Here is a 23,231-nt window from a genome sequence, read left to right as displayed (position 1 = left end):
TACTTCGGGCACTTGAACAACACAATCAACTTTTTCTATGTATGGATACCCACATTCCACAATTCTCCTAAAGTGACCTGAAACAAAACAAAAAAGTCTAGTAACTCAATTATTTTAGTTTAGTACCAGTGTGGATTTAAATTTCTTGTCATTTCCATGTATTGTCATTCCCATAGAAAACTGTGAAATGAAAAGGAAGCAAACAGAAAGGTTTATATTTATGCTGAGGGACAGGGAAAGAACTCCTTACTCTTCTGACATTTTTTCTAAAATATTCTTAAACATCACCAAGCCTGAATGTAATCCTAAAATTACTTGTGTGGGAATGAATGAGAAAGCAATGGTACAGTCTTTATAGGTTGACAGGAAACTGACTGTAACTGAGTTGAAGAGATTAACTAGTTTATTTTGGGGGGTGGTATTTGTTTTTAACGCATTCTGTAGTCACCAAGATGAGTATCTTTGCTTCTCTCTCTCAAAAAGTTCACAATTTAAGGGAAAAACGCTGCACTCTAAGCAAAAGAAACAAAATGCACATGACACTGAAGGTATGCAAAAGCAAATTCTTTATAAAAGCCAGTACACAGAACGCTAAAGTAGGTAGATGATAGATGAGGAAGAACCTTGTATATTATGTTAAGGTGGTGTCTGGACTTTCACACACTAGTGTTTTTCAGATAATAGATTTCAATGAAATCTTATCTATGATTCCAATATATGTTTAATGGTATCCAATGCTGGTATATGGTTGGCAGTCAGCTCAAATTAACTGAGATGTGTATCCTCATTCTTCCCTTTCACAAAGATCCAAAAGAAAATATCCCTGTGTTTTTGAGCCACCACCTAGAAACAATTTGAAAAATACTACCATAATACATCAGCAATCAGTGAAGACTTGTTTAGGGCAGTAACTCCATTATATATATATATATATATTTTTAAAGAAAGATCCCTTTGAAGTCTTGTGTGGATAAATGGATGAAATGGGAACAGGCAGGAGGTAGACAAAATCTTAAGATTTTAGACTGCTATTGCCAAAGTGACAAATGAGAAAAAAAATTCAGATAGATATGGCAGTTAGAGAGGTTATGTTCACATGGTTCACGGGAACAGAACAGGTTAATATTCACATGATAAAAAGGTTCTCCTCTGAAGCCTGTCTGCTACTCCCATTCTCAGCTTAGAGGAGATACTTAGATACTCCCTTCTTGAGTATCAATTTTTTACATATATTTTTAAAGTATATGTGTACATATATGCCAAGTAGTAGGTTCTGTGGATCCTGAACTCAGGAAGCTGGTCATGACCATAAAGATAGTACTGAAGCTAGGCAAAAATACTAAGACGACTCACTGTCTGTTTTGTTGAAAGTATACTTTCAATCCTTCTCACCTTGCACTGTAGTCCTTTCTCACCTCAAGGTCTTTGCTGCCCCCTGTCCCTCATTGGTCACTCACCCCCTTTTTACTAGATCATTCTTTTGTTTTTTGAGACAGGGTCTCAGTGTGTAGTTCAAGCTGGCCTTGAACTCACTACATAGCCCCAGCTGGCCTCAAAGGCGAAGTGATCCTCCTGTCTTAGCCTCTCAAGTGCTGGGAATATAGGCACGCGCTACTACACCTTGCTACTAGATCATTTTTTTTTTTGTAACAGGGATCAAACTCAAGACCTTGTGCTTGCCAGGCAGGTGCAGCATCACTGAGCTACATCCCCGGCCCTACTAGATCATTCTTAACAGTATATAAACATGTTCTAAATTCTTTCATTTTATAAAAAGTACTCTCCCTAAACTATCGCCATTTCTCTGGTCATCAACATAACCCAGTCTGTAAGGACTGTCTCCCATTCACTCTTCTCCCAAACTCAATGGACTTCTGCTTCTTCCTTACAACTGCTTTCAACAGTCACTTAAAATTTTCACATTACTAAATCCAAAGGATACATGTCTATCTTTGACTAGCCATCTGAGCACTATTCAACAGACTATTCCTTCCTTCCTGAAAAACCTTCTGGAAGGATTACACAATATCAAACACTCCTGGTTATTCTTCCTGTCTCATTCATTTAACAAATTATCAGGAAATAACACTATGAGCCTGACACTTTTCTGGGTGCCTGAGAGGCACCAATGAACAAACTAATTCCTTAACTTTGTGCAACTTCTCTCCTCCATGGTGATTAGGAAGATGAGCAATAAACGTTTTTTAAAAAACTTATGTTAGGCTGGGCGTAGTGGTGCACATCTGTAATCCCAGCACTTGGGAGACTGAGCCAGAAGGACTGCCATGAGTTCAAGGCCAGCCTGTGATACACCGTGAGTTCATGACCAGCATGAACTACATAGTGAGACCCTACCTCAAACACCACCACCACCTCCACCAACCAGAAAACCAAAATCAAAACCAAAACAAAAACTTATTTTATTAGTGATAAAAAGGAGGTGATGAGAGAAAGAACAGAGGGCTATGATGTGTTGTGAAAGTGGACTGTAAAGTTGAATACAGTAGGTCCTGGTGAGATGGTGATATATGCTCAAAGGCTTAAAAGACATGAGTGAGATGAGTGAGTTAGGCCAGAGTGGGTAGAGCACAGAGAGTAAGGGGTAGCATAGGAGGAAAGGTTAGAAGTTGAGAAGGGCCAGATAAAAGGGTAGGACTTGAGGACCACTAAGAACTCTAGCTTCTTCTATTTTGAGCAAATGGAGAGTCACTACAGGGATCTAACATTATGTGATATTTTTCTCTCAGGCTGCTGCTGGAATAAACTACAGTAGAGTATGAGTAGAAGTAGGTAAGAACTCATCGTGACTTGGACCACAATCTGGTGGCACTTGTCAACATGATAAATGGCAGGTTCTGGATATCATGTAGGTAGAGCCAACAGTTTCTTATGGACTGGATGTGGGGTGAGGGTAATGGTGAGAAACAGAGCAAGAATGTGTAAAACGGAGTGAAGAATCATGGATGATCCCAAGGGTTTTGGCCTGAGTAACGGTAGAATGCAGCTGTCATCAACTGAGATGGGAGAAAGTTGAAAGAGATTTTTGGCAAAGGATATATCATATCTCTCTGGGGGCTTCTTGGTTCCTCTGTACAACTTATAAATGCTGGGATTCCTCAAAATTCAGTTCTTGCCAGGCCTTGTGATGCACACCAGAACTTGGGAGGTTGAGGCAGGAGGATCGATGAGAGTTCGATGGACTACATCGTGATGGGCCGGAGATTTAGCTCAGTGGTTTCGCTGCCTGCTGTGCAAGCGCAAGGACCAGAGTTCGATCCCCGGTACCAAGAAAAAAAAAAAAAAAGGTCATAGTGAGCTCAAGGCCAGCCTGAACTACATAGCGAGACCTTGCCTCAAAAATCCAAAACCAAAGCCAAAACAAACAAAAAGAAAAACCAAAAAATCTCAGTTCTCTACCTCTTTTTAGATATTATCTACTCATGCATTCACTAAATAACTTGATGTATCTTTGAGATATGTCAAAATCATCTCAAACTGAGTATTACACGTTCCAAGCTTCTCTCCACTTCCAGTGACACTGTCCTATTCCAAATGCCATCACCTCCAACCTGAACTACTGTAACAGTCTCTTAAGTGGGCCTCTCATTCCCATTTCTGTTACTGGTGACCTTTCAAAAACAAACGTAATATCACTTCCCTGTTTAAAACAGTTCACTGGCTTCCCATGGATGATCTTAGAATAAAATCCAAACACTTTACTGTGGCCTACAATTCCCCTGTATGAACTGGCCTTTACCACCTTCTCTGTTTCCTAACACTCTTCCATTTCCCAACAATGATCCACATCCATGTGAGTCTATAAAGCATGCAGGGACTTGGTAAAGGCTGTCTTTCTTCTTGGAATGTTTTTCCCTTTGAAACAACATCCCTTACTTCTACTTACTGTCCTGCCTAAATGTCTTCACCTTAACAAAGGAATTTCTAACCATCCTATCCCAAGCAGTCTATTCTGCCCCACTCAACATTATTTTCTTTCTTTTGGAGCAGTACCGAGAATTGAACCCAGAGCCTTCATACTGAGTTAAATTCCCAGGCCTTTTAAAAACTTTTATTTTAATATTTTGAGACAGGGTCTCACTAAGTCACCAGGTTGTCTAGGCTGGGCTCAAACTTGCAATGCTACTGCCTCACCCTCCCAGAGTGATGGGATTACAGGTGTGTACCACTATGGCTATCTTATTTCCTATCTTAACACTTAGTCTGTCTCCCCATCTCCTTCACTAGAATGCAAGTTCCATAAATTCAGGGATTTTTGTCTTTGCTGTTTACAGTGGTATCTTTGTACTTATTAAAATTTGTAATTACTGTTTACTTATCTCATGGAGTCATAGTTCCATAAAGGACAAGAACCATGTATATCTTAGTTCATTATTGCCTTTTCAGTGTCCTTCATAGAATGTGGTAGCCAGCAATTTGTTGGTATTTGCTGAATTAATACATCATGGTATAAGAAAGGAGACTTGGAGGTAAACTAAGAAAGAATGGCAGTACATGTAGAGGCCAACAAGGAAAATTTCAAGGAGGTCAAATCACTTGCCATCAACCCCAACTTCAGTCTTTGTTTAATACTACCTGGGGATTGCTAATCATATTGTCCTCACCAAGTAGGTTATTCATCACTGCCCCTATTTGAGGCATTCAGTAAGTATCTGGAGGAAATGCTTTTTAGAAAACCCTTCTTAAATTGGAAGAGTAAGAGAAAAAGAATCAGAATTAAAAAAATTAGTAAAGATGCCTTTCCCTTTATACCCACTTCTGAAAGGAGGATTACTGTTTCTTTGGTGGTAAAAAGCACTACAGTAATAAAAACAGCAACCCACAGGCTGGTTCCCTCTCACCCTCAAAAGGAGAGTTCAGGGTGGCACAGAAATAGTTGAAGTAGAACATCTAGTTGTTACAAGATACAGTATCAACTGGGAAGACATCTGTTCTAAAGGACTGGTGATCTGGGTTAAAGCTCAAGTAGTGGCCTTTTGTCAAAATATCATTGGAAAGAGATCACTCTGGAGATTATTGAAACCGCAGTTTCATCTGAGGAGCTATGGGTAGAATGGGTCAAGTGATTATAGTTATAAACATTCCAAGACACAGATGTCTTCAATGTTAATGACTCTCTATCAACATGGTTCTGCAGCTATGAATTAGGATGTTTAAAACTCATCTGGAGGTGGACAGCAGAGATGAGCATGTTCTCTAAGTCATACTGTTAGGGGTATAACATATGAGTGGAGGTGATCTGCTATGCAGATAGCAGATGAAGAGTCTGAGAGTTTTCAATGTTTGAAGCCACATCTTGGCACTAAAGGAAAAACCTAAGAGTCAGAAGGTAGATACTTCAAATAAAACTCCCCACTTCTGGTAGTTTGGTGAACATTCAGATCTAAGATGTGACCCAAATTTTCATGGGTAATCTCTGCAGAAATCCTCATTTTTAAGGTCTCAAGCATAGTTCAAGGGCTGGGGATTTAGCTCAGTGGCGCTGTGCCTGCTTCACAAATCCACAGTCCTGAGTTTGATCCCTGGTACCAAAAAAACAAAAACAAAAACAAGGAATAGTTCAGGCCAGGGATGTAGCTCAGTGGTGCCATACCTGCATGGCAAATGCAAGGTTCTGAGTTTGAATCTCAGTACTGAAAGAAAAAAAAAGAATAGTTCAAGACACACTGGCTAACTAGCCATTTCTTGAAGAAAAAACAGCTTCACATGGTGTTATAGCTTGTATCTAGATGTCCTTCCAATGCCTCATATAGTCATAGGTGGGGTTTTTTAGAGGTGGCTGGATCTAGGGTGAGTGATGTTGGGATCAAGGGTGCACCTTGGGTGTTGAGCATTACCCACTGTAGGGGAAGGTAGCCTGGATGGAATATAAGGGACAGAAAGAAGGCTGCTGCTTCTGTTGCTGCTGCTTGTCTTCTGCTGTATCCTGCCTGTGCTGCGATGCCCCTTTGCCATGCTATCCTGCCTTTGAGCCAGCCAGTTCTGCACTGAAACCTGTACAAACTGTGAGCCTCCTTTAACTTGGGTATTCTGTCTCAGCAACAAGAAAAGCAACTAAGACACAGTATATGTGGATCTAGTTCTTACTGGTCAGGTAGAACGTGAACAGGCACATCCTAAGAGTCAATGCCAATCTCCATATCCTAAGGATCTCTTTACAAAGGAATCAGAAGCCATGGATGCTCAGCACACATTATGGTTTATAATTATGAAACAACACTCATCTTCAAACACTGTTCTAGGTGTAAAAGTCCTGATGAATTTATACATCAACTATGAATCTACTATAAAGCACTGACAGTAAATCAAAGAAGGCCTATATGGAAAGTATAACTGTTGGTTAATAAATGATGTCACTTAATGACATATCTGTCATTAAGTCCGCCAAAAAAAGTATACATCAAGAAAAGAAAAACTTGTATAAATGTTTTAATACTAAATTTATTTCAATATGAGATTAATAAAAGTTGGCTTTGGCCTCTACAATTACAAGGGGTGCTCAAAGTGGTGGCCATTAGCTTCCAGACATTTATCAGTATGATGAACTGCTGAAGTGTATATACCATTTTTTGGCAGACTCTATTTTATTAGAATAAAGTATTCAAGGGATAGGGCTTTACCCATCTCAACTTGGGACAGATATACTGTCTGGCTAGACACATGATGGTAGAAGAAACTTGGAAAAGGATGTCATGGCCTTTGGGGTGACAAACGCCGACAATCTGTGTGGGGGATACTGAAAAGAGAACTGAAAACTAGTTGTCTACTTCTAGGTTCAGAGGAGCTGAGAAAAAAGGTAGAGCTAAAAACCTTGATAATATATTGGGAGATAAAATGAATCAAGCATTCTGAATTCTTAGACTCATCTTTATTTGATTTGGAGATTTTTCTGTTGATGTAAGATTAACTGTTGTTGAAGGCAAAGAATGTGGATATTATCTGTTGTATCACTCCTACCTATGATGGATGCTGCATTACAGCTAAATATGGAAGTGGTATTTAAACATTTTTACAAGTCTTCAGTAGGATCCTTTTGGGAAAGGCTGTGAACGGCAATCATAAAAATGATTTTATTTTTAGTAGCTGACCTGTTGAAACCTTGAATTGGGGGCCATGGCAAGTCATTTTACTTTTTTGTGTTAGATCATGAATGACCTGATAGTCAACTGTCCAACCTATGCAGAAACCCCTTCTACATCTCTGAAAGATGTCAATTCAATCACTGCTCAGATACTTTCAACCGAATAGATTGTTAAAATCTGTCTGACTCCTTGCAACTTTCATCCTACTTGCCTTAGTTTTGGCTGCTGAAGGCGCAACAGTCATATCCACTTACTCTTCTTCATGAATCTGTCATATATGTGAAGACGGTAACATGGTCTAGTTTTCTTTCATCTCTAAAGTAACTGCAGTTTTCATCTCTGTTGTGTGTATGACAAATTTTAGATGCTCTAATTTTATCTCCCTCATCTTGAAAAAAAAAATTTCTTTTAGCTGGGTAGGGTGCCATGGACTTATAATCCCAGCTAGTAGGGAGACGAAGGCGGGAGGATTGAAAGTTCAAGGTCAGCCTGGGCAATGTGACAAGACACTGTCTCAAAATAAAAAATAAAAAGGGTGTAGCTTGGTGGTAGAGTGCTTGGCAAGGCCCTGGGTTTAATCCCCAATACCGGGAAAAATGCAACTCACTTAAACAATTCAGTGTTGGACATAGTAGCTTTCTTTCTTTCTTTTTTTCTTCAGCAGCAAGGATCGAACTCAGGACCTTGTACTTTTGCGAGGCAGGTGCAGTGCCACTGAGCTAAATCCCCGGGTCCCAATTGAGTGTTATAATTAAAGTTCAGTTTAATTGGTCCAAAGGACATGGAACAATAACATAACATACTATAAATCAAACAAGTGTTAACTAAAACTTTACAACATAAGCTTGTTTTAAATTTGTTCTTATCAATTTCATAGATTATATACTGAATTTCTTGAAACTAATAAATGATTTTAGATTTTTCTCTATTGAATGTTACTTCTCTGAATACTTCAAAGAATACATATTTAAGATTCTCAAGCCATGAAGTTCCATCCCACTCATCCACAGTTCTAAGATTCTAAGGAATGCCTTTTATTTTTCTTTTACTATGATGGGCACCAACAAGACTTTCTCCAAAGTTTCTGTCACCTCCTATTTTTCAGTAAAAGTTCAGAGAAGCAGAGTTTTAAAAAGTGGTACCTGCTGTTTTCTAGGGGATTACAATGTCAAGAATTTCTGATAATCTTCCTTTTAGTAAAATTAGAGCTAAAGTGGCCTGAACACCAACTTGCCTTTACAAGTTCTCTGATTTGTTAACAAAAAAATCATTCTGTGTGTGTCTAAGTGTGTGTACTGGGAGGGGACAGGCAAAGGGTGGAAGGAAAAGTAATTTTCTGAATAATTTTTCTCCTAAGAAATGGCTTAAGTCACAGTTACCTGGAAGTATGTAATCTATTTCAATAGCAAAAAAACCCTAATAAAAGTTCTTGTTTATGTTTATTATCTTTTTTCATTAACAGAATTTATCTCCCTTAGGGCTGGCAAGTGATTAATTGAATTCTTTTTGAATGAAAAGACAAAACAATTTTGTTCATTTTCTGTAGTCTGCACACAACTCTCATTCCTACTGTTCCTGAGAAGCAAAATTAAAAGACAAAACATGTCTTCCTTGAATAAAACCTCCAAATTTTAATTGGCTGACTTATTAAAAAAAGTATGATTGCTCATCCCCCAATTATCCTCCATAAAGTACAAACAACTAACTACTTGGTCAGGCAGTTACAGTGCCACCACTTATGTTGGACAGCTAAACAAACATATGCTTACATATACATTAACATGGTTGATAACTGAGTGTCTACAAAAGAGATTATGAAATGTATTCTCCAAATAATAGAAGAAAACGCAACTTGTTGTACTTATTTTATTACTTCTATTTATACCTTTTTTTATTTTGGTACTAGAGATCCTGAACTAGGGACTGAACCAAAGGGTGCTCTACCCTTTTTTAGCTTTAAATTGACAAATGGTTTTGCTAATTTGCCCAGGCTGTTGTAGAACTTGTGATCCTCTGGCCTTAGCCACCATGCACAGTTTACACCTTAATGTTTAAATCTTATAACCTAAACCTGACAATACAGGCAAACTGTGATGGGTAGGCTGGTTCCTAAAATATTATTTTTCATTTCAATATGGCCAAACATGAAATCTGTTAAAAATGCTTTGAAATGTTGCAAGAGAACAAAAGGTGCAATGGTGGATGAAGAACAAAGTCAATGAGAAGCTAATATCATAATAGCACACCTCCAAATATTACTTACTATTTTCAGACATGAACTCATTAATACACCAAATTCTTGCAAGGTAGCAACTAAGATCTTCCTCGGTTATTTTTATCTCATAGATCAAGTGAACATAATCTAGGTAACATTACCCTTTGGATTATGTACCGCTTGTTTGTGACAGTCTGCCAAATCAGTTAATGCTGACTACATGGTCAAACAGGACAATTCAAATTAGCTGAAGAAAGGCAGCACTGTCCACCAAAATCTCAGGAAAATGATTAAGTGAGATCTGACTTCAGTATTCTCATTTTTCTTGTCACTGCCTGTTTTTAGTCAACCATCGTCCCCCAAAACCTTTTTTTTCCTCTTAAAAGGCTCCCATACAAACCAAAGGTGCCACTGATCATGAAAGCATGCTTCCTGCAAGTAATTACTTTTAAATATAAGGACAAGTCGAAGCAAACAAGTCTCCACTGTAAAGGCAATGTCTGTGAACAAGAATATTTTTCTCATGTTCCTCTGCATATCATTTTTGCCCCAAAAGAACAGGGTATGTAAAAACGTATACCACTGCTTTTTCAAAAAAAATGTTTTAAAAATCATGATATACACCAAATAAAACACCAAGATAGCAAAAGTATGAGAACTCACTCCCATTTTCAATCACACATGGCTCACTTGAGGTTAGACACAGTCACAGCTTTTCCTCAAAGTAAAAAGTATAAATGCCTTACAGGAAATTATTTGAGTGTCCCACCTCTGGCGGTTTTAAATATTGCGAGACTGTATTTAATACTCTAATATCATCATTAAGTGAACCTAGTAACTATAGTAAAGAAAGTAATTCAAGCGACCTAACTCTCTTTGAGGCAAAGTGAGTTCCACTAAATTCCAGAGTCAAGCTAAAGTACCTGCACCATCTTCTCTCTTAGGCTATTACTTTCCAACTCAATATGTGGGGCTGACTTCCTGCACCTAGCCTAAGACCTCAGTTCTTCCAAACTTTCCTATTTCTAATTCTAGTTTCTCTAAAAACTTGCTAATGATTGGATACTGACAAACCAATTAACTTCAACGTGTCACTAGCCCATTAAGCAACTCCTCCTAAATTGCACTCTCAAATCTTACTAAGGCCTCTAAGACCTCAAAGGATTGATAAACTATAGCAGAACTTGCAAGAACGGCAAATTTTTGAGATAATTAGTGTTTGGAATCACAAGGTCTATCTAAGTCGTCCCCCATTATTTCTTGTATGTTGAGGCCTTTCAGAGTAGTAAAACCGGAAGTTGATTACAGGTATTGTTGATACTGTAAAACAAAACAAAGCCATCCACCCAACAACTTCCAGTAAACGCGGTACGCTTTCCCCACTCACTCCTAATTTCCCCAATCTCCCTTTGAAAAGAGCGAAGTCACTAGGACTAGAGTACCCCGGGAGCAAGGTCAGGGACCCGGGGCACCGTGCGTTTTCCGGCCTGCGAGCCCCGGAAGAGTAGGTGGGCGGCGCTGATCCCGGTTACCTGCGGCGAAGTGGAGCGGGGTGGATTTCCTGCCAGCAGTATCGCGGCTGTTCACCTTCTCGGGCGTCACCAGTCTCTTGACTCGCTCCACGTCCCCGTTGCGGCACGCCTCAAACAGCTCACGGGCTGCCGGCTCCACAGCCTCAGCTACCAAGCTCGCGCAAGCCGCGGCCCCTCCAGCGCAGCGGCGGCCCGACATGATCCTGGCCACCGCCGCCGCCGCCGCCAGGAGCAGCGCCAGCAACGGCAGCAGGAGCCCCGGCCCCGCGAGCAGGAGGGCGAGGCCCTCCGAAGGAGACGCGCTCAGGGCCCGGACCGCTCGGGTCCTTGCTGTCACCGGACCTGGCGTAGTCCCATGGCTATCCAGCCACGCGCTCCTCGCTTGGCTCCCCGCCCTGCGTTTGCCCCGCGGCGGCGGTGGAGGCACCGCGAACCCACTGTCGGAGCCCTGAAGCCAAACGGCAGCGGAAGCTAGCAAGGCCCCTCCTGCCAGCTTCGTCGAACCCTGGGAGTGCGCGTGACATCGCCTCGCGCGTGCGCAGTTATGGGATGCCGGCAGGGTATTTTTCGGGGAGTCAGGCTGCGCGGAGGGCCTTGTGGGAAACGTGAGGCTAAAGCTTTGGTCCGGTGGGAGTGGAAGGGGCTTCGTCCTACCGCCATCTTTATTGCCGGATGTGCTGAAGCTAAACGACTCATTGTCTCTTTTAAAGGTATAGACCTCCCAAGACTAATTTCCATACTCTACGCTGAAAAAGAGCCCTTGAAAATTTCCTCCGTTTTTGTATATTCTTTTAGTAATCTTAGAGTGGAAATTTTCTATTTTCTTATCTTCCACAAGCCCTTTCTGCTGGGGACTAGTTTTGTCATATCACTATGTCTCTTCCCTTAAACCTCCCGCCCTACCCTGTTCCCCCATAACTGCTTTTCTCGTTTCTTGTAAGCCCCTTTTCAGAAGTGAACTGGTTGCTCTCTACTTATTAAGAAGTTTGGATTCAAAGATACCTAACTTAAAAGGAAATCAATAAAGTGATGAAAGTTAATTTCAATTCTAAATTAACAGTTGAGAAGGACGGCTCTTATTAATTTCTTTTTCCGTTGTCAAGGTATTAGCTCAGTACTGACTAGAGGACCTATGTGTGAATCAGTGTCAGTACAGAACACAGGACAAGGCTGAGGTGCTGGTACACTGTGGTAGGCAGAAAGTTTTCTGAGTTTTTACCCGCTTTGACTAACATAAGAAAAACACAGAATTCATTTTCATGCTTAGGGTAGTGACATTATTGTGTGTGATTATTCCTCATGCCATCCCATTGTGTCAAGAAACTGAATGAAAGGTATACATAGATTTTATTTACATAAAATTATACACGTTGACCTTTGATAAGCTGGTAGGAGTTTCCCCCCAGTTATATTATCCTGTTTTTCAGGGAATCCAGATTTTTTTGGAACAATTTTATAAATATGAACATTGTTATAATATGTAAATTGAACCAGGCACCTTTGAGGGAATTGTGATTATTTCATTATTGTTTCTTTAAAGGACATATTGTAGCTGAGTGATGAGCTTGTAGGATAACATTAACTTTTCTCCTTGCAAGCTACATTCACAAAGAAGTTCTAACCCCTTGGTGTACCTTGGAAAATACCATTTATTTTCTTACCCAACTTCAAATTGTCCAATTCTTATCCAACTTCAAAAGTTCCTTTCAAGTACAAACATATATACTTTATCCCAGTCCCCCACCTTGTCCATTAACCCTAGTTAATCTTGGCACTTTTTTATCCATTTTACCTGCAGCAGTTGTTTCTAGCAATGCTGCAGGAACTAGACCCTGTCAAACAGATACAAAGTCTTTAAACAACATATGGCTATATCTAGATTTAAGATGAATGGACAACAGGATCACCATGACCTTACGAAAGTGTTCCTGGGATGATTTTCTCAGATTCCTCTTCACATTGAAATCAAATATAAAGGTTATCTCTTGGAACTTGACCACTGCTCTTTTGCAGTGTTTCAGCAAACTCTCTACTCTTCTATACTCCTTGACAGTAGGTAAATTATTTTACTACCCGTAGTTCCAGCTTTCCAGACAGTGCTTCTCAGGTCAGAACTAGCCTGTAATTCCAGCACTGGCTGAGGCAGGAGGATCTCGAGTTTGAGGGCAAGACAACCTGGGATATATAGTCGTCCCTGCCTCAAAACAAATGAAAACAAAATAACAACAAAAAAACCCCCTAAATACACAAATTATGACGTCATATATACTTGATCCATTTAGAATAAATCTAAATTATGATGAATATTAATAAAATGAATAGCCATGATCATGCCTAAGAACTAAAACACCAATAGGATTTTTTCATGTTTTTCTTCCCTATTCCATCCACTTGTCAAATATACTTCCAATTTTTATTATTCATTATTTAGCAATTTCTACTTATCATGTATTCCTTTCCTCTGAGTGTACCGTGAAACAACATATTGTTCAGTTTTAACTTTTTGAGCTTTGTAAAAATAACACTTTACAATTTTTTTTTACTTAAATGGTTTGTGAAACATATATTCATTTTTCATTGCGTTAGAGAGTTGTATTGTGTGAATATACCACAAATTTACAAACCCAGCTAAACATTTGGGTTGTTTTCCATTTTTTATTGCTATAAACAATAGTGCTATGGGCAAGAACTCAGTATGAGAGGCTTTTAGACACTATGGTCCCTACTAATAGTATAAGAAATGGAATTGGTTTGTTCAACAAGCAAATATACTCAATTATATAAAACAAAAGTTTCTCAAAATAATGAAACAATATCTACCTTGTCAAACCCTTTCAAAAATAGTAATTGTGACTTTGAACAAATGGATTACAAAACTCACCAAGTGGTGACTCAAGGTTTGAAAAACAGTGCAGGAATGGATTATAGTGACTATGAGTGTTCACTTTATAAGGTAATGGCAAGTTGTTTTCAAAGAGATTTAATATTGTGAATACCTACTAGCAGCATGTAGGATATTTTTATTTATTTGGTTTTTGTTTGTTTCCTAATCTGTCCTCACCAACCCCTGGTATTGTCAGGTTAATTTTTCCAATTTGGTGAGTGCAAAGATCAGATAGGACTTAGCTGACATTTTGAAAAATAGTAAATAATCATTAGTGAAATAAAAAAACTATAGTGAAATATCACCTCATACATATTACTATGGCAGAAAATAATAAGTGTTGGTGAGAATGTGGACCAATTAGAATCCCTGTGTGCTGTTAGTAGGATCATAAAATTATGCATCTGTTCTAAAAAAACAGAATAGTGGGCCAGGAATTTAGCTCAGTGGCACTGCACCTGCCTCACAGGTGTTCGATCCCTGGTACTGGGGAAAAAACAACAAACAAACAAAATCAGAATAGCAATTCCTCAAAATATAAAGCATAGAAATACCATATGATCCATTTCTGGGAATATATATACAAAAGAATTGAAACAATCTCAAGGACATATTTGTATATCCATGTTTGTAGCAGCATTACTCGTAATAGCCAAGAGGTATAAACAACCCTAATGTCCATGAAATAGACAAAAAAAATATGTGGAATATGTACATAAAATGTAGTAATATCATTGTCTTAAAAATGAAGGCAATCTTGTCAAACGCTACGACATGGATGAATCTTGAGTATATAATGATACGTGGATCTGCGTGTTGTGCCCTGTGCTGCCCAGACTCGCAAACAATACAGTCAGGATGGGTAAAGGGGACCCCAAGAAACCAAAGGGCAAGATGTCTGCTTACGCCTTCTTTGTGCAGACCTGCAGAGAGGAGCACAAGAAGAAGAACCCCGACGTCCCTGTCAATTTTGCAGAATTTTCCAAGAAGTGCTCGGAGAGGTGGAAGACGGTGTCTGGGAAGGAGAAATCGAAGTTTGATGAAATGGCCAAGGCGGATAAAGTGCACTATGACCGAGAGATGAAAGATTATGGACCTGCAAAAGGAAGCAAGAAGAAAAAGGACCCTAATGCCACCAAAAGACCACCGTCTGGATTTTTCCTGTTTTGTTCAGAATTCCACCCCAAGATAAAATCCACCAACCCTGGTATCTCCATTGGAGATGTGGCCAAAAAGCTGGGTGAGATGTGGAATAACTTAAATGACAGTGAAAAGCAGCCCTACATCACCAAGGCGGCGAAGCTGAAGGAGAAGTATGAGAAGGACGTGGCCGCCTCTAAGTCCAAAGGAAAGTTTGATGGTGTTAAGGGTCCTGCTAAAGTTCCCCGGAAAAAGGTAGAAGAGGAAGATGAAGAAGAGGAGGAGGAGGAATAAAAAACTGTTTCTCTGTCTCCTTGTGAATCCCTTAGTGTAGGGAGCGCCGCGACTGAACGTCTCTTAGGTTAAATGCCAGCCGTTTGATCGTGTAGTCTCAAATGCTCTGGAAGTTGGCAGTAGTTGCCCTGTGTGGCTTGGGGGTCTGGAGCGCTGGGAAACTGTATCAAAGCTGTACATATTTCCAGACATTTTTAAACTGAAAAGGCACTCCGTGTTCTCCTCGCTCTGTGCACTTTGCTGTTGGTGTGTAAAGGCATTTGAAGATGTCTCTGCCGTTTGTTTTTTAATTTGTAAGGTGGTGTTAACTATGTGGTTATTGGTCAGAAACCCTTAGCTACCAACTGTACATATCTAGAGTTTGTAAAAAGAACAAAGCAATCCAGGCAAACCCTCAATGGCCCCTGCTTGGCGCTGAGGCTGTGGGACAAATGCCACTGGGAGGGGACCGTAGGGCTGTCGCTGCAGCTGTGGCGGGCGTCCAGTCAGCTTCTGTATATAGTGACCTAGCATCCCGCTACTCATCTTAGCTGGGGACTGAGAAGTGTTTGGATTCTTCACTTTTGTTTTTTTAGTTAAGTGCAGTAGATGGAAACTGTTTCCAGACTGTAGAACTCTTCATTTTCCGCAGAGAGCTAATGAAGATTCAAAAAGCTTCTGTACTTAAACAGGATTTGCAACGTTGTGTTATTTTTTTGTATGTTTAGAATGCTGAAATGTTTCCCAAGTTAAATAAACAGTATTACATTTTTCAAAAAAAAAAGAGAATATAATGCTAAGTGTAAGAACACAGTCACACAATAGATGAATAATTCTATGAGGTATGTTCATTGCCAAGTGCAGCCATAACAAAATATCACCAATTAGATGACTTAAACAACATTTGCTCACAGTTATGAAGACTAGAAGTACAAGATTAAGGTGTTTGCAGTTTTGATTTCTCCTGAGATTTCTTTCTCTCCATCACTGGTAGATAGCTAACTTTTCACTAAGCCCTCACATGGCCTTTCCTCCATGGGCATATTCCTAGTGTCTGTTGGGTGATTCCCAATGTCCTCATTTTATAAGGCTATTAGACTGGTTTAGATCCCACCCCATATGACTTCATTTAACCTTAATTTTTTTTTAAAAGCCTTTTTTCTAAATAGTGTATTAGGGTTCTTTGAAGAAAAGAACCAATGAAATATATATTTATAATTATATAAGGGGATTTAATAGATTAGCTTACATGATTAGAGGCTGGATAGACCCACAATATCTGTGCATGGTACACAGCTAGAGAAAGTAGTAGCTGCTTAGTTGAAGAAGCTAGAAGTTTTAAGAATAAAAGGGACCAATGATACAACCCCACTCTGAGCCTGAAGCCTGGAAGCTCCCTGGAGAATTGCTGGTGTGAGTCTACACTGAAAGTGGAAGAAGTTGGAGTCTGATATCCACAGTGATGGCAGTGGCAATAGATGGACCTGCTCAAGAAAGAATCAAGCTTGCATCCTGGCAGGCTTCATTTTTTTCCCTCTTGTGTTTCATTTGGGCCTCCAGCCTATTGGATGTTGCCACCCACATTCAGGGAGGGTCTCCCCACTGAGTTTGCTGTTCCAAACTGTGAAGGTGTTCCAACTCTGGAAAGACCTTCACAAACACACCCAGAAGTGTATTTTACTAGTTTTCTGGGTGTCTCTCAATTGAATCAAGATTAACCATCATATCTATTCACACTTAAAGGTACAGTAGCCTTCAACCTAAGAATTGAGGAGTGGATGGAGAACAATTCTACTGGTAACATGAAGTATCTAAAGTAGTCAAAGTTGCAGAAACAATGTAAAACAATGATTATTAGGGAATAAAGAGAAGGGGAGATAGATCATTATAGTTTCAGTTTTATAAGATGAAAAAGTTCTGGAAATCTGTTGAATAACAATACTTAGCACTACTGAACTGTATAATTAAAATGGTGAAGATGACAAAAACAGCCAAGAAAGGGGTCCTTCATAAATAGTAGAAGTTTAGTTCTGGACACTGGAAAATACAAGCAGCGAGCTTTGTTTCCCGTGAAGGCTGCTCTCTGTTTCAAGATGGTATATTGTTGCTGCATTCTCTGGAGGGGAGTAGCACTGTGTGCTCATATGGCAAAAGGGATTGAAGGGCAAGAGATTGCTTTCTTCTACCTCAAAGAACTAGGGCTAGAGGTCCCATTTGACCCAGCTATTCCCCTGCTGGGTATCCTCCCTGAAGAATTAAAAGAATCATACCGCAGCGATATATGTGCACCCATGTTTATAGCGGCACAGTTTGTAATAGCTAAAGCTTGGAAACAGCCCAAGTGCCCATCAACTGGAGACTGGATAAAGAAGATGTGGTTTTTTAATAAAATGGAGTAGTACTCAGCCATAAAGAATGAGAAACTAGAGACATTTATAGCTAAATGGATGCATACGGAGGCCATACTCTTAAGTGAAATAAATAGGACACACGTGTAAATATCAAATAGTTTCTCTAGTGTGAGAAACTGAAAGTGTAAATAAGGATGAAAATGATTAAAACAAATAATTGATAATTTGAAATAGGAAAAGGTCCAAAGGTGTATGGGTGGTGGGAGGGGAAGGGGAAAGGGAAGAAGGGAAAGGAAAAATTATGAGAAAAGAAAAAATAAAGGAAACAAAATCTATTTAAATAGGGAAGGGTGGAGCAGGTGAAGGTCACACAGGTAATGGGGAAAAAAATAAGTAAGATACACCATGTACAGGTACAAGCACCCAATGATAAATGTAAACATATTGTATACCTAAAATGTACCAATAAAAGAATAAATACTAAAAATAAAAGATTGCTTTCATCAAATTTAAGCCATTTTGTAAGGGTGCTAATCCAATTAAAAAGTGCAGAAGCCTAGTCACTTCTCAAAGGCCACGTTTTTTTTTAATACTATTGATTTGAGGATTAAGTTTAAACCTGAATTTTGGAGGGGACACCACAAAACCACATCTTTTCATGTGTTTATAGTCTATGGTGTATAACCTTTTTAGTAAAATGCTTGTCTTCCACCCATTTTTAAAGTTATGTGTTTTACCTTTTGCTTTCAATTTGTAGTCATTCTTCATATATTTTTGATAATAATCCTCTTAATTATATTCGTTGAAAATATCTTCTTGCAGTTTGTGGTTTGTTTTTCCCTCTCAATGAAAAGATGTCTCAATTTAATGTAGTTTAATATGTATATTTTTCATCTAGAATTTGTGTGTCAGAAATCTTTAAGGTTGTAAAGATATTCTTTATTTTCTTCTAAAAGTTAAAATTTTTGCTTCACATTTAAGTGCTTAATCATATGGGCTTGATCTTGGGGTAGAGTATTAAATAGAGATTCAATGTATTTTCTTTATCTTTTTTCCATAAAGATAAATTTTCTTAGCATAATTTTAAAGTATTCCCTTCTTTAAGAAAAGAGCTACAGTGCCACATTAGCTCCCATAATCCATGAGTCTGTTTCATACTCTATTTCATTCCATTGATTGATCTATCCTTCCTCCAATATGATACTATCTTAATATTTAATAGTAGTCACTGGCCCATAATAACTATGACATCCTCAGAGACATCCATTGCGAATACCTCCTACTCAAGGAAGTAGAGCTAATTCTTGATTAGACCTTGGTTCTGCTCCCCTTAAGGAATTCTCTAACTTAGCATTTTTCATGGTTCTTGAGTTTAACTTTACAGCTTTCTCAGTCTGCTTGGAGCTATGCAAATTTCAGGACCTGAAGTTTGTTTTAAGACTGGCATAGTTGAATGCTGTTAAAGTCTACACTTTGTTGTTGACTCTATTTATTAGAGTTTGCTTTTGGCAAAATAGTTCCTTCTGATAGGTTTCTGATCAGTTTGCTTCTAGTTAATTCCACGTGCCTATAACTGCACCTAAATTCTTTTGTAGATATAGTTCTCAAATCTGATTATTTCTTGTTTCTTTGCCACCATCCTTTATCTCTTAATGTTGGCTTTAAGGCCATCAGGCTTGGGAAGAAAGGCCAATACCTTAATTTATTCTTTGCTACTTGTCTCAATCTTGTTTTTGAGACAGGGTCTCACTATGTAGTCCTAGCTGGCTTGGAACTCACTGTGTAGCTTACACTGGCCTCAAACCTACAGTGATCCTCCTGCCTCTGCCTCCTAAGTACTAAGATTACAAGTACATTACCATGCCCAGCTGTTGTCTCATTCTTTTTTTTTTTTTTTTTTGGTACTGAGGATTGAACTTGGGACCTTGTGCCTCCAAGGCAGGCAGCAGAACCACTGAGCTAAATCCCCGGCTGTTGTCTCATTCTTAATGGCTCTGTCACATAAAGTTTTTCTCAATCTTTTAGGCTCTGTATTTCTGCATTCTCTTTATTCCTTTTCATTTTTATTTGAAACCAGCCAATTCTTATTTGAGATCATCTTGTTTGCTAATATCTTGCTATGGTAAATACATCAGAAACAACCATAATACGTGGTTAACCTTTCCCCCTCAGTGTTTTTGCCCAGACCAATGATGGCAAACCTTTTAGAGAATGAGTGCCTAAACTGCAACCCAAACCCACTTATTTATCACAGAGTGCCAGCACTGCAATGAAACCTGAATACTGAGGTTTTGGTTTAGAAAAACCAACTCATACATTAACATCTTTCATCTTAAAAAAAAAATACAATAACATGTGTGGTATAGGTTCACCACTGCCCTCAACATTATATAATTACTATAAGATTTTAACCTAACACAATGTAGGAGCTGGCAAAACAGTCTCTGTAAAGCTATTATTTTTTTGTGTGTCTGATGATGGAGTTATTTTTTCTTAAAGACCATTACATTTTCAACATATTTTTTTTTCAATTTGAAAAAGAATAAAATCATAGCCAGATGCTTTGTATGAGTAAGTTTACTAAATGGATGCTTTCTTTAAAATGTAAGCTTTAAAACTGGCAACTATTCCAAGCTGGCATAGCCTCTTAACAGTTGTTGGTAAAGACAGCCATCTAGTGGAAATAGTTCTACTTAATTTTTTTTAGTACTGGGGATTGAACCTGGGGCCTTCCCACTAAGCTACATCCCCAGATTTCTTTTCTTTTCTTTCCTTCCTTCCCTCCCTCCCTCCCTCCCTTCCTTTCCTTCTTTTCTTTCTCCCTCCCTCCCATTTTTTTTTCTTTCTTTTTTGAGACAAGGTCTAAGTTGCTGAGTTTCTCAGACTGGACTCAACCTTGTGATTCTTCTGCCTCAGCCTCCCAGAATTCTGGCATTACAGATGTGAGCCACTATTCCCATTTCTACTAATTTTTAAGACCAGCAAATACAATGAACACAAATCCTTGGTCCAACTGCAAAGTGCAATGTTGTTTAAAGCTTAAAAATAGATATATGAAGAGTATCCAGTATTCAGATGGTTCTTATCTTATATCAGGGTCTGAAAGTGAAGAGAAGGAAGGACACGTGGTGAGCTAAGGAGAGAAACTGGTACTTTGTGCATTGGTCTAGGGAATAGAGTGCCATTAGGATAGAAAGAACACTGGCCTCAAATATGCATTGCTTTGGACTGTTTTAAAAAATTTTTATTGGTATATTTTAGGTATACAATATAATGACATTCATCATTGGAAATGTGCACCTTTACATAATCTCTCTTGGTTCTTATTTTCCCCGCTTCCCCTGCCCTCCAACCCCTCCATCCCTCCCTATTTACAAAGACTTTGTTTCCATTTTCTCATTTGCTCATATTAATTCCATCCCCTTCTTTCCTTTCCCCTACCCCTCCCACTTCCCTTTCCCCTTTGCCTCCTATTTCACATTATCTATTATACCTTTTAGTCCTTATTTACACTTTCAGTTTCTCATGCTAGATAAACTATTTGGTATTTACACATGTGTGTCGTATTTATTTCACTTAAGAGTGTCGCCTCAATGTACATCCATTTAGGTATAAATGTCTCTAATTTCTCATTTTTATGGCTGAGTAGTACTCTATTTTATAAAAAAACACATTTTCTTTATCTAGTTTCCAGTTGATGGGCAATTGGGCTGCTTCCAAGTTTTAGCTATTACAAATTGTGTGGCTATGAACATGGTTGCACATATATCACTGTGGTATGATTCTTTTAATTCTTTGGGGAAGATACCCAGCGGGGGAATAGCTGGGTCAAATAGGACTTCCAGTTTAGTTCTTTGAGGTATCTCTGTACTGATTTCCACAGTGGTTGCACCAGTCCACACTCCCACCAGCAGTGGAGAAGGGTTGCTCTTTCCCCACAGCCCTGGCAGCATTTGTTATTGGTTGATTTCATGATAGCAGCCATTCTTTCTGGGGTGAAGTGGAGTCTCAGCATTGTTTTCATCTGTATCTCTCAAATCAACCAGTGATATTGAATATATTTATGTGTTTATTTATATTTCTACTTCTTCGTCTGAGAAATGTCTGTTCATTTCAGATGCCCAGTTTTGGATTGGGTCTTTAAATTTGGGAGGTCTGATTTTTTAAAGTTCTTTATAGATTCTAGATAGTAGACCTTTGTCTGAGGAACAGCAGGTGAAAATATTTTCCCACGTTGTGGGTTGTCTCTTCACACTGTTGGTGGTTTCTCTTGCTGTGAAGAAGCTTTTTAATTAGAAGAGATCTCACTTTTAGCTTGTTTGTGCTATTTCACGGGCAAATAAGGTTTTGTTCATAAAATCTTTTCATACACCAATGGCTGCAAGAGTTCTACCTAGCCTATGTTCCAGCCAGTTCAGTGTTTCTGTTTTAATATTTAGATCTTTAATCCATTTCGATTTTAGTTTAGTGCATGGTGAGAGATATAGGTCTAGTTTTAATCTTTGGCAAGTTGAAACCCAGTTTTCTCAGCACCATTTATTAAAGAGGCTATCTTTCCTCCAGTGAGGGTTGTTTGGCTCCTTTGTTGAAGATGAGGTGGCTGAGTGTGTCTGGAGTTGTTTCTGCATCTTCTAAGCTGTTTTACTGGTTCTTAGGTCTGTTTCATTGCCAGTACATTGGTGTTTTTATCACAGTCGCTTTGTAGTGTAATTTCAAATTGAGGGTTGTGATACCCCCTGCCATGGGTCTGTTGCCTACGATTGCTTTTGCTATTCTAGGTCTCCTCATGTTCCAAATGAATTTTTGGATTCAAGGTGAATGAAGTATGCTGCTGGGATCTCAATTGGAATTGCATTGAATCTATATAGCAGTTTTGGAAGTATGGCCATTTTCACTATGTTAATTCTTCCTACCCAGGAGCAGGGGATGTCTTTCCATTTTCCGATGTCATCCTCAATCTCTCTTTTCAGAGTGCTATAGTTTTCAGAGAAGAAGTCTTTGATTTCTTTTGTTAGGTTGATTCCTAGGTATTTCAGTTTTTTGGATGCTATTGTGAAAGGAATTGTTTGCCCTCTTTCTCCCTCAGTGAGTCTGTTGTTTGTGTAGAGGAAAGCTATTGATTTTTGTGTGTTGATCTTGTATCCAGCCCCTTTACTGAATTTGGTTATTAAGTCTAGAAGACTTTTGGTGGAGTTCTTGGGGTCTGCTATATAGAGTATCATATCATCTGCAAATAATAACAATTTGATTTCTTCATTTCCTATCTTTATTCCTTTTATTTCTTTCTCTTGTCTAATTGCTGTGACTACTGTTTCCAAAACTATATTGAACAGGAGTGGTGATAGCAGACATCCTTGTCTTGTTCTTAATTTTAGTGTGAAGGATTTCAGTTTTTGATCATTTAGTATGATATTGGCTGTTGGTTTTTCATAGATGGCTTTTATCAGATTGAGGTAGAGACCCTCTATCCCAATGTTTTGTAGAGTTTTAATCATAAATGCGTGTTGGATTTTGTCAAATGTTTTTTCTGCATCTATTGAGATAATCATATGGTTTTTGTCCTTGGCTCTATTGGTATAGTGTATTACATTTATTTGTTTGCATATGTTGAATCATCCCTGCATCCCTGGGATGCATCCCACTTGGTCAAGGTGTATGATCTTGATGATCTTCTGCATTCTATTTGCCAGTATCTTATGAAGGATTTTTGCATCTATGTTCATTAGTGAGGTTGGC

General features: G+C 38.8%; 2 protein-coding genes across 3 annotated transcripts in view; one reads left to right on the top strand and one right to left on the bottom strand.

Annotated features, from left to right (window-relative positions):
- The window catches only part of Tnks2 (tankyrase 2), a 77,048-nt gene extending 65,674 nt beyond the window's left edge, over nucleotides 1-11,374 (bottom strand). For both annotated transcript variants that reach the window (XM_004838503.4, XM_087184904.1), the window contains exon 1: nucleotides 10,848-11,374. In XM_004838503.4, coding sequence (XP_004838560.2) covers nucleotides 10,848-11,046 — 199 coding nt within the window. In that variant the 5' untranslated portion in view covers nucleotides 11,047-11,374. The remainder of the gene's footprint in view (nucleotides 1-10,847) is intronic.
- LOC101724133 (high mobility group protein B3) lies at nucleotides 11,369-15,322 on the top strand (the record flags this gene model as incomplete). Its single annotated transcript, XM_087185347.1, has 2 exons — nucleotides 11,369-11,557; nucleotides 14,653-15,322. Coding segments are annotated over 2 exons (702 nt in total), but the record flags the coding sequence as incomplete, so codon positions are not given.
- Nucleotides 15,323-23,231: the final 7,909 nt, after the last annotated feature.

This window comes from Heterocephalus glaber, unplaced genomic scaffold (assembly GCF_053883595.1).
Source record: "Heterocephalus glaber isolate CG9 unplaced genomic scaffold, H.glaber_assembly_v1.0 deba00001497, whole genome shotgun sequence".
In the NCBI taxonomy this organism is placed as follows: domain Eukaryota; kingdom Metazoa; phylum Chordata; class Mammalia; order Rodentia; family Bathyergidae; genus Heterocephalus; species Heterocephalus glaber.
Note: the sequence above shows the minus strand (reverse complement) of the source record. Positions and strands in the feature narration are given on the sequence as shown.